We start from the raw sequence: 16,499 nt of genomic DNA, 5'->3' as shown, positions 1-16,499 counted from the left end.
TACTCTGTATCTTTGGAAATTATACTCCTTGTTCAACACAGTTCCCACACTGTCTTCTCCACAAAGACGTTTTATCACCCTGGTGAGGCAAGGTCTTGCCTTTCTCTGAATTCTCAAACACTATCGATTGTTATGTAAAAGCACTTATATGTCACTTAAAATCACTGTGTTTCAATAAAAGGATACTTGGAAGAGTATCACCTCTGCCTTCAATGCCTCTAATATGTTGGATCACTTTTACAGAACACATCATGGTTTGCCTTACGTTGTAGTTATACGTATACACAGCATCTCTTCTATCATAACTGAGATCTTGCATGTTTACGTGTTCTGCAATGCCTAGCATCTTGGCGTATATATGTATACCCTCAAAATATAGTTGTTAAATGCGTCAACCAACTGGTTCTTCTGCCTTATCTTCTATCTGTCTCCATAAGACCTTCTATTCCAAGCCAAATAGCCTTATTCCTGTTCCAAAACATGTCAATTATATTTTACCATTTCCTCTTTGCACATAGCTTTTATAGTCCACATTCATATTTCTAATGGTCAAAATCCTACCCCCTTGGCTCCAATATTGCTTTCTGTGAAGGCTGCCAAAGAGATTCTTGACTAAGGTGCTTGGCCATTTGTTAGCGGACCCTAGAAATGCTATGGGGAAAAAAAATTGTGGAGTGACCTGACTTGAGAAGTAATTTAGTAAGATTACCTGGTAAGCTGTTTAGGAGGGACGTGGGCTGGAAAAGAGTGAAGCTTGTAATGTTTTCCCACAGAGGCTAACATGTGCTTAAACTTGTCCAGTAGCAGTAAGGCTGGAAAATGGGGGTCAGGTAGTAGAGCATTATGTAAGGTGACTCAGTAGGGCTTTGTTTTTCTAATGTTTCCATTAGCGGGGTGCTAAGAAGAGGAGAAGAAGACAGAGAGGTCGCTGACATCATTAGCAGAGGTAAAGAACACAGGAGGGTGGGCAGGTTTGCCAGCAAACTGCTGGTCTTTGTGCAGTGTTTGCTGCAGAAGGTAATCTGGCAGGGTATCAGAATCTGTTTATGTTTTCTAAGCTACTATGATGCATGCATCATTTATATTCATCTTTTATGAATATTTTATTTACTACTTGTAGTTTCTGCGTCAAAAATATACTCAGCTAGTGAGTACCAGTTGGTTTTTGTGGCTCCCAATAGTGTTCAAAGCCTCTTGCGGCAGTGAAGGGCTCTAAAAGGGCCTTTCACTCCCATCTCTCTTTGATGCCAGGAGCAGCCTGTGGTGGTAGAAAGGGCATGAGTTTCTGAGTTAGACAGATGTGGGTTTGAATTCTGTTTTGGTCACTTATTATTTTTTTTTAAGTTTATTTATTTACTTTTGGGAGAGAGAGAGAGGGAGAGAGAGAGAGAGAGAGAGAGCACAGGCAGGGGAGGGGCAGAGGAAGGGAGACACAGAATGTGAAGCAGGTTTCAGCACTGACAGCTCAGAGCCTGACGACGGGCTCAAACTCACTAACCATGAGATCATGACCCGAGCTGAAGCTGGTACACTTAACCTACTGAGCTACCCAGGGGCCTCAGTCACTATTTGTATGACCTTGGCCAAATGACTTAACTTTCTGGAGACTTCCGTTCTGTTCTGTTTTCAAACTGTTCAATTAGTATCAGTAATAGCAAATTTATAGAAATATTATGAGAATCAAGTGAAATATATAGACAGTACCTAGCACTGTCCCTGGCATATGGTCAGCGTGCCCTCCTTCTGCATGGTTGCTATATTTAGGAGAACATAAATACTGGCTTGCAAAGGACAAGAATTGAGGCAGAAATTGGCAACGTACATCTTCAGGTGAGAATGGATTGAAGTCTCTACACCTGAAATAATTGTAGCTGAGGATATATGCCATGTGGTTTATTAAATGTAATTCAGAAACATGTGACTCTGCAAATTATCTTGGAATTCTTTCATTGTGTAGATACTCAATACGATGTGTGTGTACAATTTGGGAGCTGTCTCTTTTATAGGGAAAGAAAGATTAGTTTTGTGTTTGTGAATGTGTGACTCATGGTTTGTATTTTAAAAGTGAGATTCTGGGGCAAGAATAAGTTGCAAGGGATTATATTTTCAAGCAATTTGAAAAGCAAGTTTTATCAAAGTTATTCTAAATTCATAAAGGTACCTGCTGCCCATTTCTTGTTTTGTATTTGATATATGACACTTTTTCCTTAGAATTGGGAAATCATCTTTGACCTTTTAAAGGTGAGCCATTATCATGACCTCAGTGTTGAGGGACAGTTAAAGCTGACAGACAACATGCATAACAAAATCCAAGTAGTCTTTTTGTTGGCCTGCTTGGTGACAGCTTACCTCCTAAACTCTCAGAGGATAAGAGTGATGATGATGCGTCTTTCAGACCTACCTTTTTGTTCTCTTATAGTACTCTCAACTGTGGTTGAGTGGATGATTTCTGAACTCTCAAGATGATATAGACTCAGAACTAAAAGCACACAGCAATTACAAGAACCAAACACATTAGTTCCACAGGTATTTGATTTGACTTATAGTTCCAAGTATACTGGCTTTCACATACCAGGTGTTTGTAATGATTGGGCTAATTTTAGTTTATTCCTTTTACAAGACAAGTCCATATTTAAACTATTTTTCTTTTGGATTTCTATTCCGTTGTCTTCTGCTCCATGGTCATTTTAGCAGACATAATACAAGGGGGGCTGTGCTTTAGTTTATTCTCTCCTTTAAGGACATTGGAGATACTGGATGTATTTCAATCCCCAGTTGTGCGATTTGAATCCCTACCGCAGTATCACAGGAGAGTTTGGTCATTTCTGAGTATGTACTGTGTGGGAAACATGATAAACCGCATGTGAGAAAAAGGCATGAGGCTTGTTCTGTAGCATTTTAAAGAACTAGTAGGGAGCAACTTTCAGCACAATACAAAGACCAACTGTAAGGAAGAATAATCGGACAGTCAATTAAAATTGTTGAATGCTCTAACGGACTGTCTCAGAAAATGTCCAAGTTGAGGTTGCGGTCATCTGTAAGAACCTGTTACTTGGAGGGTAAGGGAAATTGTTACTAGAAGTGAGATATATGAAGACAAAAGTGGAGCTGCTCTAACTGAAGCCCAGTGAGCCTCACCTCCTCTGGACAGCATTTGCATAAATCCCGAGGAAAACCCTTTGGAATCTGGGGAGCATAGTTTCAGGGTCAAGGACTCTAGATAACCCCTCCCTCATCTGTTAAGAATCCCTCACTTAGACTCCTCATGAAGGGAAATAGACAATTCTCAATTCTGTACTCTCTTCTTCTTAACCCTTTATTTTTAAGAAAAAATAAAGAAGAAAACAAAATAGTCTTCTGACTTTAGAACGTTTTGGTTAAATTATATCTATCTTTCTAGCATCTGAATTTGAAAAAACAGTCATACTTGGTTTATTTTTCTGTTTTACAGTCTATAGTCAGTTAATCTTCAGGTTCTCTTGATTCTCCCTTCAAATACATCTACCATCGGTATCATTTTTTTCTTTTTTGGGCTATCACAGAAGTTCAGCTCCTGCCTGAATTATTGCACAAGCCTTTTAATTGTCTTCTTTTCCACTCCATTCTATGAATTACTACCGGCTTGAGCTTTTTGAACAACCCTTTTAAGATTATATTTAAGATTATGTCTCCATACATTCCATGGTTCTGAGCCTCTGTGAACACCAGTCCAGCTTCAATCTCTCTCTGATGGTTCAAGGGCTGAAATCCAAATGGAGGCATGGCCAGCAACTGGCACTCCATTCCACTCTCTCATAGCATTCAAAATTGTGGTATTTTTAGGCCCATGGGAGGTTGGAAAAGTGGCAGCCCTTCTGATCCCGAGTTTGATTAACATCTGGCTTTATAATCAATCTGCTGGATCCAGTGAAAGACACTCTGCTTTGCTCAAACCACTCCAATGATTTCTGGTTTCTTACAGTGTCCTGTAAAGCCTTATCAGTTGGATCCCTGTGTTACTCTCCTGAGCCCTCTCTCTCTCACCCCTAATTCTGATCCATCCACATTGATATTCCTGCTGTTCTTCAAACATGCCCAGCACCCTCCTGCCTGAGAGCCCTGGTACTAGTGGTTTTCAAAGTCTGGAGTGTTCTTTCTCCAGACAGCAACATGGCTAACTCCCTCCCTCTCTTTAAGGCTTCATTCAAATGTCAACTCATCCTGTGAGATGTCTCATGGCCATCTTATTTAAAATAGCAAATGCCCACTCTCACTTTAGCCTTCCCACTCCTTCATTTTGTCTTTCTCTACAATAATTATTTAATAGATTATATGCCTCACTTATTTATCCTGTTTATTGTTTGTCCTCCAAGTGATTGCAAACTTCATGAGGGCAGGGAGTCTTGTCTGCTGGTGTGTTTCCAGCACCTAGAATGGTGTGTTGCAGTAGCAGGACCTGGGTGAACGAACGTATGTTGAATACAAGAATGAAGGAAGGAATGAATGAACAGGATATAGTGCAGTCTCTTGAGCCCAGACTACAGGCTTTGCACAGGCTCACTTGAGCTTTACTACCTGCTACTTCCTGACACGCAGCCCATATTCCAGACATCGTGGGCTACTGCTCCTCTCAACACTCTTACCCATCCTTGTGCCTTTGGTTGCACTGTACCCTCCACTTGGAAGCCCTTTTGCATTCCCCTGACCTTTCCATATTCTCTGTGATTAGGCTAAATTTCCACTTACCCTGGCAAACCATCCCATCCCACTCAGCATTCTTCTTCTCTTCTCGTAGAATATTTTCTCTACTGACTAACTTCACAATGAAATATATTCTGTATTGTGATATAATTTATATTCTTGTCTTCTGACATTATTTAAACTATGAATTTGTGTCTAACCCTTCAAATGTTTCTATTTTTTTCTCCAACTTTGGAAGCTTTTTGAGGAAAGGCCAGATGTAAATGAGTACAACTGTTCATGGACAGAATTCCAGACCGGGGGCTCACCATGTCTCAAGGAGGATCAATATCTCAGCACCCTGGGACCACCGTTGGTTTGGGAGTGGACCTTGGCATGCCAGTTAGGAAATCTCTGTCCTAGGGTGCCTTGCTCATAGTAGGTGCTCGCAAAGTGTTAGTCAGTGGACCAGTTGATCTTGTGATTGTTTTGTTCTTAATAATCTCTGCAGCCTCAGTGAAGTTTATGTATATATGTACTAATATTAGTTTTTTTTTTAAAAAAGAGACACATAATCATTATTATAGAGTAAGAATTAAAAACTTCGTTTTATGATGACGAGCAAGAAAGAATTAATTATAATATATTAATTGTTGGTGATTGAGCTATATTATAGGACTTAACATGTTAATTGGACACACCAAAAACTCTGGAGGTTACACACATGAGGAGTGATTGTATACACTTATTGCTCAGTTTACAGACAGTTTTACCATGACATTTCCATGGGGAAATCTGAGTGAGTGAACAATAAGTTTTAAATGGTTACTCATGCAGAAGTGAGGCTGGGAGTCCCCATTACATGTATATCTTGCTGCTCTGCTTAGTTATTTTTTATTTTTATTTTTAATATGTTCATTTGGTAAGAAGTACTGTACTATTTTTTTTTCCACGTTTATTTATTTTTGGGACAGAGAGAGACAGAGCATGAACGGGGGAGGGGCAGAGAGAGAGGGAGACACAGAATCGGAAACAGGCTCCAGGCTCCGAGCCATCAGCCCAGAGCCTGACGCGGGGCTCGAACTCCCGGACCGCGAGACCGTGACCTGGCTGAAGTCGGTCGCTTAACCGACTGCGCCACCCAGGCGCCCCAAGAAGTACTGTACTATTAAAAAAGAATATATGTGAATGAGAGCTCTGTATTTGATATCTAATGTCAATTATGTCAACTAGATATACGACACAACTATAATCCATCTAGCAACAAATGCCCAAAGCTCTCCTTAACATCGCTTATGCAAGTACTTGAACATATTAGGTATTCAATAACCCTTTCTAGAATGATAAAGTCAAATTAGATGAGCTGGATATGTCATACTTCTATTTTCAACTTCATTTTAGTGTGTTTTTATTTCTCAAAACAAATCTTATAGCCAACTTTTATAAACAGATATTAATAGAGGGCTAGAATTCATTTGAAAGTCAACTTCAATATAATTTTGGAGAGGAATTAAATATTAACTGTAAGTATAAAGTCGACATAGGTACCCTTTGCTCCAGGAAGTGGCTCATCCTGAAAAGTTTTATGTAACTTAAATCTTTGCAAGTTGAATCTTATTTATAATACATTAGAGGAACTAATTCTCAAAATCTCCCATCATGAATCTTTTGTGTAGTGAACAAGCAAGCTGTAGTTTGTCTTTTGTTTTTCAATACTGATGTCCCACTTTTAAAAATTAAAAATAGCCACAGATGTAGGCTAAAAATTCCTAAAAAGTTTTAGTAGCACCAATTTAAAAATGAGATATAACAATCTGAAAAATTAAAGTGTGCTTTCTACTCATATTTCAAAACTTTTGGCAAGCTAAATATTTATTAAAAGTACTGTTTATGGAAAACCAAACTGATCATTTTCCACTTGTTTTTGTGCAAAAAAAAAATAAAATAAAAGCACTGTTTTCCTTCCTTCTCTAGTTCTGATGTTGTATCATTTTTTGATTTTGTGACATATGTTTCTCCTTCTAAAGCAGCTGTTAGAAAAGCTCAATTAGTTTTTAATTAATGAGAATTAATGTCATCATGAAAATTGTGTGAATTTTCTCTCATCGCAGATAGTTTGAGCCTTTTGAAATATGCTACCAGATTTGAGGTGGGAACCTGTAGGGTTTCTCCAGAGGGAAACCAGACCCTCCTTCCTCACAAAGGCTAGACAGCCATGCCTACAGCATAAGGGAAGTCATGATGTGTCCAAATAGCACAACCAGTTTTTTTTTCCTCCACTCTGAAGAAAGTCTAGGAAATGTGCAAAATTAGTCAAAAGGTGACACTTGGTCCTAAATTGGATGTAATAACAAGTCAAGGAAGAGTTTTAGATCAGGAAAAACATTTCTGAAATTTGAACAATTTTTGCTTTGTTACTAATATTATATGGAAACAAAACAAATGAGAACTACTGAAACAAGAGAAATTTGGAAAATTCAGGTGAGAAAACAAGAGTGCTGCTCCTACAGTCTGTTTCTATCCTCATGGTCAGGTGAATCATGTGGTATAATTGTTCTCTGCCTCCTTGGAGCTCTACAAATGGGGCAAAACCTGAAGTTTCTACTCTTCTGGAAGTGTAAGTTGGAGGCTGTTGTCATGGTTGGACATCCTGCAAAACCTTACGTATTCATCGGTTCATAGGTCACACTGTATCCGGTGTCTTAGATGACAGGAAGGGTGGCTAGGGATCTTAGTTGCAGTATAAATGTAAGTTTATAGAAATTGAGAAGTAGCCTGGATAGGACTCACTGTGTAATCCCTTTGAAGCACACTTAAACACTTAAAAGCTCTATGCAGGGATAGAAAATGAGTTTTGTGGTCTGTATCATTCTGACATGGACACCAGAGGGTAGGAGTCAGTCTCTGGATGGCATGCGGGTGGGAGATAATTTAATAGTTTGCCTGTAGCTTATGGTAATTTTCACATTTCTGGAAATTTGGCTTCATAGTCTGGCCTCTTGGGTCTTCTTTGTGGAGATGATCTGAATCTAAGAAGATAGATTCTATTAGCCTATGAGAACTACCAGGATGGATTGCCCCAGTCAATTGGAATGGTCAAAGTCCAAAGAGGACTGTACTGGCTTGGGGTGACTCATTCTGCCACCTCAGAAAGTCTGTATCTTGCATGTTGATGTGGGACAAGGAAAGGAGCTGGGCGGTAGAACACATCCAGACCCATTTTAAGACATATATATTCATGTGAGCCATGTGCAATTGCTTAGCACGGTGCCTTTCACATAACAGGTTTTCAGCAAACACTAATAGTATTGAATTAAATCTATCAAATATAAGAAAATTTATTTCTAATTTTTCAATGGCAGGTAAGTGGTTTCCACCCAAGGGATCTCATACAGTCCTTCATGAGAGGGCATTTACTAAAATTTGTTGAAATGGTAACTATGGTCATACTTGCTAGCCATTTATTAACATCTGGTCACAAAGACTGGAAACAGGATTTGTTTTTAGAAATAAAAACTTCTAGAAGGAAGTCAATTTTTAGTGAGGCCATTGTATTTTATCAATTATCATGAGATGTGTGCATAAGGATAACACGTACGTTTACCTGTACAAAAGTTCTTAGCTCTGCCTTATTTACTATACTCATAATCCAGAATGTGTTTTTCCACTCCAAATGTCTGATTATAAAGCAGTAATAATTTGTTATCCAATTTTGTGGCTTGTAAGGTATTATGTAGGGTAAATGGATCTTCTCATCTTTTTTTTTTCTTTTTAATTGATGAAGCAAAGTACCATTCAGCAAAGTCTATTTTTAAAAGTATTTATTCAGTTGACAACCAATCCCAAATTAAAAGAGATGAAAAATAACATAATTAAGAAAACAACAAATTGCCTGTAGCTTGATATGTATGAGAGAAGAAAGGAGGTCTTACAATTTTCTAATGTTTCATTGACCCAAAACCTGTGCATAAATTCTGAGGTGGTTGAAAGTGACAACCGGTTCTTTTAATGATTCACCAAAGGAAAAAAAATCAACATCTGAAAAGAATAAAATTATGTGGATATAAGGTATTTGTCTTGTTTTGAAATAGCAAGGTTGTTGTAAGTGGTGCAAACCAAGCAAACAATGGGGTAAATGAAGTACCACTGGACAGAAGCTGGGTCTGGCATGAATTCAGCCTCAAGCTATGACCTTGGGGAAGTAGCCTGAGGTGTTCACTTTCCCATCTGTAAAAGGAGCAGTGATTCAGGTGTTCTAAGTGCCCCAGGCAGGAGGGAAAGTTCCTAGAGATTTGCATCCTAGGCTTGGGCAGAGGACTCCTTGGAGGCATTGTCTCTGAGCCGTCCCTGAACTTACAACCCATGATGAACTGTGGCTATAACTGAAGCATGGCAGAGTTAAATAATAAGACCCAATATTAAACCTTAGATTTGTCAAACTTTGGGCAAGTCACAGCTTCTCAGCATCTTATATTGCGAAACCAAAGAGTCTAGCTCTGTATAGTTCCTCATAATCCCAACATCAAAAAAATCACTTTTAATAGAAATTTAGAGCAGCAAAGATTTTGGTCTAATTAGATATGTTTTCAGATATATATTCATTGAGTGAGTTAAATGCTAGACAAAAATATTGTTCAAATGAGGAAAATAACACTGTATTAGAAATAATCTTGGAGTCAATTTTCAAATTAATAGATTCAGCACGATGAATATTTCCCTAACAGCAAAGCAATTATTAATACATAAATTCTAAGTTTAATAATTACCCTGTCTTTTCTTTCTCTCTCTCTCTCTTTCTTTCTTTTTCCTTCTTTTTCTCTATTTTCTTTCTTTCTTTCTTTCTTTCTTTCTTTCTTTCTTTCTTTCTTCTTCTTTTTCTTTCTTTCTTTCCTTTCATGTGACAAACCATCGTCCTGCTATTATTATAATGGTTACATTGTTTACATGGCCCAGGATAAATCTCTCCCCAAAACGTGCTCACAGAGACATCACAAATAGAAATATATGTGAAGAAAAACAAATATACTGTCTGTTCAAATTGTCTCAAATAGCAGAAAGGCAGTCCTTTATCGGTTTAGAACATCACATAGTGTTGTTTCTAGAGAGCCATTCATTTTGGCATAGTACTGGTAGTAAAGCTTAACGTGTTTTATGCTTGAATTAACTCAAGATAAGTGTTTAGAAAACTTCAGGTTGATCTGTGAGAGAGTAGGCATTTTCTAATCTTATAGTTAAGACTTCAATGGTATGAGAGCAAGTTTAGAAAACGTTTTTATTAGACAAATTATTTAGACAAATTATACACAGAAAGCTCTGCCACTCATAACTGAGGCCTCCAAAAAGTGTCTTGTGTATTTGTATAATAGGCAATACATCAAAATAGGCCTATTTTAAATATTGTACATGGTTAACAGTTTGTCGATAGCTAAAAATCACTGCAACATCTGGTATGCCCCTATATAGCTTGTTGTAAAGTATCGTTTTGTTTTGTTTTGTTTTCAAATCAGAGTTGGGAATGAGATCATGAACGTTACAAGGGAAAACAAGTTGTGCATGCACTTAGGTACTTGTCACCCTGGAAACAAAATGGTTTTTGCATGATAAGAAATTTTTCTGCCTTACACAGTAGACAATATTTGAAGATTTAGTACAAAAACAGTGACAGTACAAGATGCTCCCCAGAACAGAATTAGCATCAAAATATAATATACCTTAAGAATATACCTTTTAATTTCTCCTAAAGCAAATCACATAGGTTGGTTCCTATATCAATCCTAGCTACGGAATGAATTAGATTAAAATAAGTGTATGGCTGCGTAAAAACACAGGATAAGTTCTTGCTTCCTACTTACCACATTTTAATGTAAGGATTACAAACAAAGTTCATTCTATAGTTCTAACAGGTAAGAATGCTACTTTAAAAGGGTTGTGCACAAAGAGGCACTGTTTTTGCTGTCATCCTTCTATACACTTGGCACTAATGTAAAAAATACATAACTCCTCCAAATAGAACTGAATAAAAAGGGGGGTTAAGTCGAGAGCCCGGTATGGTCATTATATTTTCTTCTTTAGGATAATGTAGGACAGTAATTAAGGCCACATCAATATTTCTTAAGGGCTCCCACCTCTCCTCAACTACAGTTGTATTGATTGGCTTTCTGCTTTGGAAGAGGATTTATTAACCTTCGATGATCTACGTTTAAACTCTTATAGAGCTCTATGTGCTGCTGTGGACGTGGTCCAGCTAATAGCATTTTCCATTGAGATAATTAATTAAAAGTAAAATTATCAAGGTTAGCTTTATACACTGCTGAATAACAAATGCAAAACCTATTCAAATGAGTTACATCTAGGAACAAATAGTAAATCGCCCTGGATGTTTTAATAACAAAAGTATAAAATATTCTCTGTTGGCAAACAATGCGAGTCAGAATAACATTAAAGCAACCTGCCTTTTCTAACTGAAAAGACCTCCTGCACTATACATAGTTCCTGTATACAATACTGTTTTTTTTTTCAAACTAAAGCTTTATTAAATGAATTGCAATAGCAATGGCCGCCCTTTAATATATATACACATTATATAGGTGCATATATATGTATATATATATGAGATACTAATTTATTTAACACAATAGAGGCTTCTGCCATATGATAAAGTGTACTGTACATAAGAAAAAACTTGTAATACTGTACAATCACATAAAGGTCATATGCACTGTTGCAGTGCGAGAGTAGTTTTAACTGTAGTCTTGACTGGCATATTAATGGCTTTTTTTGTAATCCTACAAAATTGCATTCTCATATTATGTGGCCTGAATGGTCTTTAAGTTATTTTATAAACACTGCAGGGGTTGCCTTTGGTCCACAGTTAAAGGACACTCAACAGCAGTGGAGCATTGTATGGATGCAGCAGAAGAATGTAAAAAGACTGAAGTTATTGCAATTATATTTTTAAAAATAGAGAAATGTTACGTAAGAGGCCTTTATGTGAAATTAATCCTGCATATGCTTTTAGTATACTCAGTGCACATTTCCTATACTTGAAGTACAGTATATGAAAAGCGGACTAATAGGATCCTAGTATACTATATTCTGGGGGAACAAGTTGAGTAATGAAAAAAAGTGGAGGGAAATGTACAGAAAGAGAGGACAAAGGAGAAAGAAATAGAAGAGAGAGAAGAGGGAGAAGGTGGCGAGAAAGAACTATAATTGTTACTAATAATCCTGATTTTTCTCAAAAAATAATGTTACATCCATGTTAGTCCCACAATATTACAGTCGCTCCTTGCAAAGGGAGTCCTACAAAAGAAACAGTGAAGAGATTCTGTTTGATGCTCATATGGAGGTGCCTCGGTCTGGATCATTACCCAGATTGAGCCCCAGGGTAGGAGTTGGTTGATAAGGAATAGATGACATTGTTTTTATAGGACTCCTGAAAAAGCCCCCGTTAGGTGCCCTGTGCCTAAAAGGGCCAGTTCGGTGCTCAGGCACGTTGCCAAAAGCGAAACCAGAGGCAGCTTTAGCTGATAGTGTGCGGCTAAGAGTCTGGATCTGCTCTGGGATAAAGGTTGTTGTGGTAATATGAGTGTTCCTGAAATCACTGATTTGCTCCAGTGCTTGTCGTGTTGGCAAAGTGTCAATGTCCAGAGGGGTCAAGTCAATTGACGAGGTGGAAAACTGTTTATGGGGGCTGTCGTCATCTGTGCACAAGCTATTTACACGTCTATGGAGGTGCTCCAGGTCAATTTCCTTGTCATCCTGGAGATGAAGAAAAAGAAGATAAGGTTCTCATCAGTACTAGCTTCCATGGTTAAAAAAAAAAAAAAAAAAAAAAGTAGTTCAGCAAACATGATATGTAATTAACTGAACTTCGGGGTTTATTCATTTAACATATATCTATTGAGCACCTAATATGAGCCAGGCATTGTGCTAGATTCTGGGGGTACAAATATGACTCTGAGATAAGGTTACCTATCATAAATCTTTTTCTTTCATTGGAAGTTCTATAAATGTCACATGCAACTACAAAACTATGGGAACAGTAGATGGGTGATTGCATTCTATAAGATCAGGGACAGACCCAGGCAAAATACAAATAAGAAGTATGGTTTTCACAACTCACTTCCCCACCACACCTCTTCTTTCCACATGCTTCCTCCTTTTTCAGGGTGTCTTATTTCAAGCTGGATTTTTGTTCTTTTCCACTATTCACTCCTAATCTTAACTTTCCTTTCTTGGAGCTAAGTGATACGATATGCTAGTTCAAACTAAAGTGTTAGTGACTGTTAACATGTTATTTCTCTTTAGGCCAGAGAGATGTGAGATTATTTAGAAAGAGCAACATTCAACACAAAAGAATCAATTTCTCGATTCATACCACGCTCAAGCTATCTAGCACCTGAATGAGGCAATATTGTGAGGTCAGTGAGACCTTTAGAGACATCTTCAAGTCATGAGGTGTGAATGACAGCTTTGGTTTTGGGCCAAGTTTTTGCTAAATGGCCTCTAGATCAAAGATGCTTTGAGCTAACCTAATGGAGTCTTAGTAAGAAGGTACTTAATAAGAAAAAGGAAGTAAAAATCTCATTATTTCTGATGTTGAAAGCAATTCATAAATCCTTTAGGATTTTCGCTAAAAGTGAGCATTAAAGCCCAATGTTTGAAAAATAAAACTGGCAAGAAAAAAAAAATTGTCTTTTATCAGTCATGTTTATAGCCAAGTTCAATAAATTAATTTCGTGAGGGTTTAAAAATACCTATTAATCATAAGAAGAGAAAATATTTGTTCATAGATCTGGATTAGCTGTCATGAGTTAGAATGGAGTATGTATTTTTTTCATTGTGCTATTATAGTGCTCCTCAGTGAAAAATATTTTGATGTGCATCACTGTTTTTCCTTCTCCTTTCTCATTTCAAAATCCAATAAAAATATCTATTAATGCAATATTATCACTGAGACTTTAGAGGGTTGGAGATATAATTTTATGGTTCCCACAGCAACTATAATGTAGTCATCCATCAACAGATATAATAATGCAAAAATTTAATATTATATATAGTAATTCAAAATATAAGGAGCTTGGGGAGTCCTTAATTTCCAGATTTTTGAGAATATGAAATCTCAGCTATAATGTTGCATTAATGTGGTCTTTTGCATTGAATCAATGTCAATAGAGATACCAGAAGCTTATTCCATAAAGAAAACACTACAATAAAACCTGATTAATTTTTAGTTCATATTCCACTAACTGAGAACGTATGATCATTTGGATAGGTAGGAAGCTAAGTTTTATCTTTGGTAAGTCAAGCTTTTCCTTATAAATGGCGCTGATCAATTTTGCCTATAAAGTGGTAGAAAGGAATTCTCAGACTACTTTAGAAAAAAATCTGTTTGAAAGAATACACTAACATGTAAACATTCATATGCAAATCGGAAGTCATTTTTATTTGTGCATTAAAGCAGATCTTCTCAAGATTCGCTCTAACCATCAATTAGTCAAAGTCTAGTTACAGAAAGTTTAAAAATGTCCTTTGAAACTATCCAGCAAATCAAACCATGCAGCAAACTCAGGTTATTTTTCATTTCAATTTGTGAAACTTTAGTGAATATAATTTCATTATTTAAAAATTTTTCACCTTTTACATCCAGTGGAAATATGATAAATTAATCAAGCAATTTATTTTAACTTCCTAGTTTCTCTGATCATTTATAAATTCCATAATTTTTGATTTAAACAAGGCACATGCCACTTTCAAAGAGATACTGTGTATAACTCTGCAATTATTCTTTCAGATCTCTGAAAAAATTTTAATTTTATTTTATTAAAAATTTAATTCTAAGTGATCCACAAAATGGATTTATTAAGCTTAGAGCCATCAAAGAGTTAAAAACATATGATCATTTCTATAGGTCTATATACAGACAGAGAGAAGGAGTCACTGGTGGTGAAGAGACAAATTGCGATTATTTTGCTGTGGCGCTGTATTTCTTACGCTGAATCTTAGAGACACAAGTAATTTACCTATAAGTTCCACAACCTATTGAGATAAAATGTTAAGCATCTTTGTGAACTGGCCAAGGGAATCACAACCTTTAAGAAAATCACTGAATTAAAGTCTATCTTGAGATTTGGCAGAATGTTAAAGCCTTTCATGGCACATGAAATTGTCAGTCTTTCAAACACTAAGCCTCCTTTTCATTTATCTGGGATGTCCTAAAACGGAAATTGGTATTGGCATCACCACTTTTTATATTTCATAAATTTATTTTCAATATTCAAAGAAAGAAGAAATAAGGACTGCCCCCAACCCATTACCCTCTCCCTGGTGATTAATCCTGCCTGGAAAGACAACCTGCTTGTTGGCTCAACTTAGTGCTGAAGCTCTCAGTCAAGTACCTCTTTTGATGGGACCCGGGAGCCTTTCCTCTTGTTCCACCACGTCTCCAGCATAGCTATAAAGCAGGAGAGGACAATTCCAGCAGCCAGGATACAAAAAACTCCTGCAAAGCTCTTTATGTCCAGGGCGCCTCCTTTCTGCTTTGTGTCCACTGAGGAATACAGGTCACACTGGCCATTCTTTGGCCACCATTTGTGCTTCAGGATGTCCATGTCACCATTCTGCTGAAGCTCCAGGATCCTTGGGGTAAAGAGCACAGTCATGTGTTACTGCAGACATGGTTATTGCTTCGGTCCACAACACATCCATTTATAACCCCACCTCTAAAGGATGGTGGTTGTCAAGGGGAAATGAATGTATAGAATAGCCTGCAGAAGGAACGTCAGGACACTGAAAACGTTATTGCTTTGATTTTATAGACCGAGTTGGGCCACAGGCGTTCCTCTCTCCCCTCTCTCCCCTCCCTTCCTCTCCCCAACCTTCTTCTTCTTTTTTTGGTTTTATTCTATAAGTCTAAATATTCCCCTCCTGCTTTGTTGCAATGTGTTTTTACAATTACATTTCAGAGGCACTGTTTTTATGTGGTTTCAAGCTGCTGCAGTTCTGTGTCCCTTCCCTACATGCAGAATGACGCTTTGGATCTTAATGCTTTTATGAAGAACGTTTTGCTGCTTAGAGCAAGATGCTGGCATAATGTCGCCCGGCATATGCTACACACAAAGAAATTCAATTAAAAAGTCTTCTATTATTTAACACAGTGTGGGAGAAAGCCTTGGGACAAGTTTGAAGTTGATAAAATACATCATTTTTGGGTTTTCACACAACTGATGTAGTTTCCCTTTCAATGCCAAAGGGGAAAATAATCTTACCTTGGAGAACAAGAAGAAAAGATGACCAGAGGCTTTTAGAAGTAGTTAAATTCAGATAAGAAATACCCTTCTTCGTCTTCTCCCCCCCCCGCCCCCCAGAATCTGGGGCTAGCTGCAAACACTGAGGCTTTTTTTCAAGTGTGATTTTCATAGAGGTTTTATTCTCATTTCCAAATACTCTTGCCTACCTCTGGCCTTTCTCCAACTGTGTCCCCTCTCACAGGGTGAGAATGGTCAGGGCCAAGGCCATGAGCTGGTCGAGCATGTGTACCATCCTCACGGTTGCTAGATTTCCCACCCAAACAGTTCAGAGTGCTTCTCCAGGAGCTGGGAAGGTTTGTCCCAATATTTCCTCCTGAGAGCGAATCTCATAGCCACAAGGGTATCATCGGTCTATAGAGTGGTGTTTAGAGAGTGTGGACTGAGTTTGGATGTACAAACTCAGGGTTATATACCTTTGTGTGGGCGATCCTTCACTGTGCAGGACAGAGCTGGAGGTGGAAGAGAGGGGGCCAGGGACCAACTCCCTGGGCCACTGGGTCAGTGTAGTATAACTAGCTAGCCACAAAC

General features: G+C 37.7%; 1 protein-coding gene across 2 annotated transcripts in view; it reads right to left on the bottom strand.

The window, feature by feature from the left end:
• Positions 1-11,997: 11,997 nt before the first annotated feature.
• GRID2 (glutamate ionotropic receptor delta type subunit 2) overlaps positions 11,998-16,499 on the bottom strand; it is a 1,453,175-nt gene continuing 1,448,673 nt past the window's right edge. For both annotated transcript variants that reach the window (XM_047091724.1, XM_047091725.1), the window contains 2 exons: positions 15,060-15,300; positions 11,998-12,420 (listed from right to left, as the gene is read on the bottom strand). In XM_047091724.1, the coding sequence (XP_046947680.1) occupies positions 11,998-12,420; positions 15,060-15,300 (664 nt within the window). The remainder of the gene's footprint in view (positions 12,421-15,059; positions 15,301-16,499) is intronic.

The sequence above is a fragment of the Lynx rufus genome, unplaced genomic scaffold, assembly GCF_022079265.1.
Source record: "Lynx rufus isolate CCGP_SWC_20201006 ecotype Redwood Valley unplaced genomic scaffold, mLynRuf1.p SCAF_3, whole genome shotgun sequence".
Lineage (NCBI taxonomy): Eukaryota > Metazoa > Chordata > Mammalia > Carnivora > Felidae > Lynx > Lynx rufus.
Note: the sequence above shows the minus strand (reverse complement) of the source record. Positions and strands in the feature narration are given on the sequence as shown.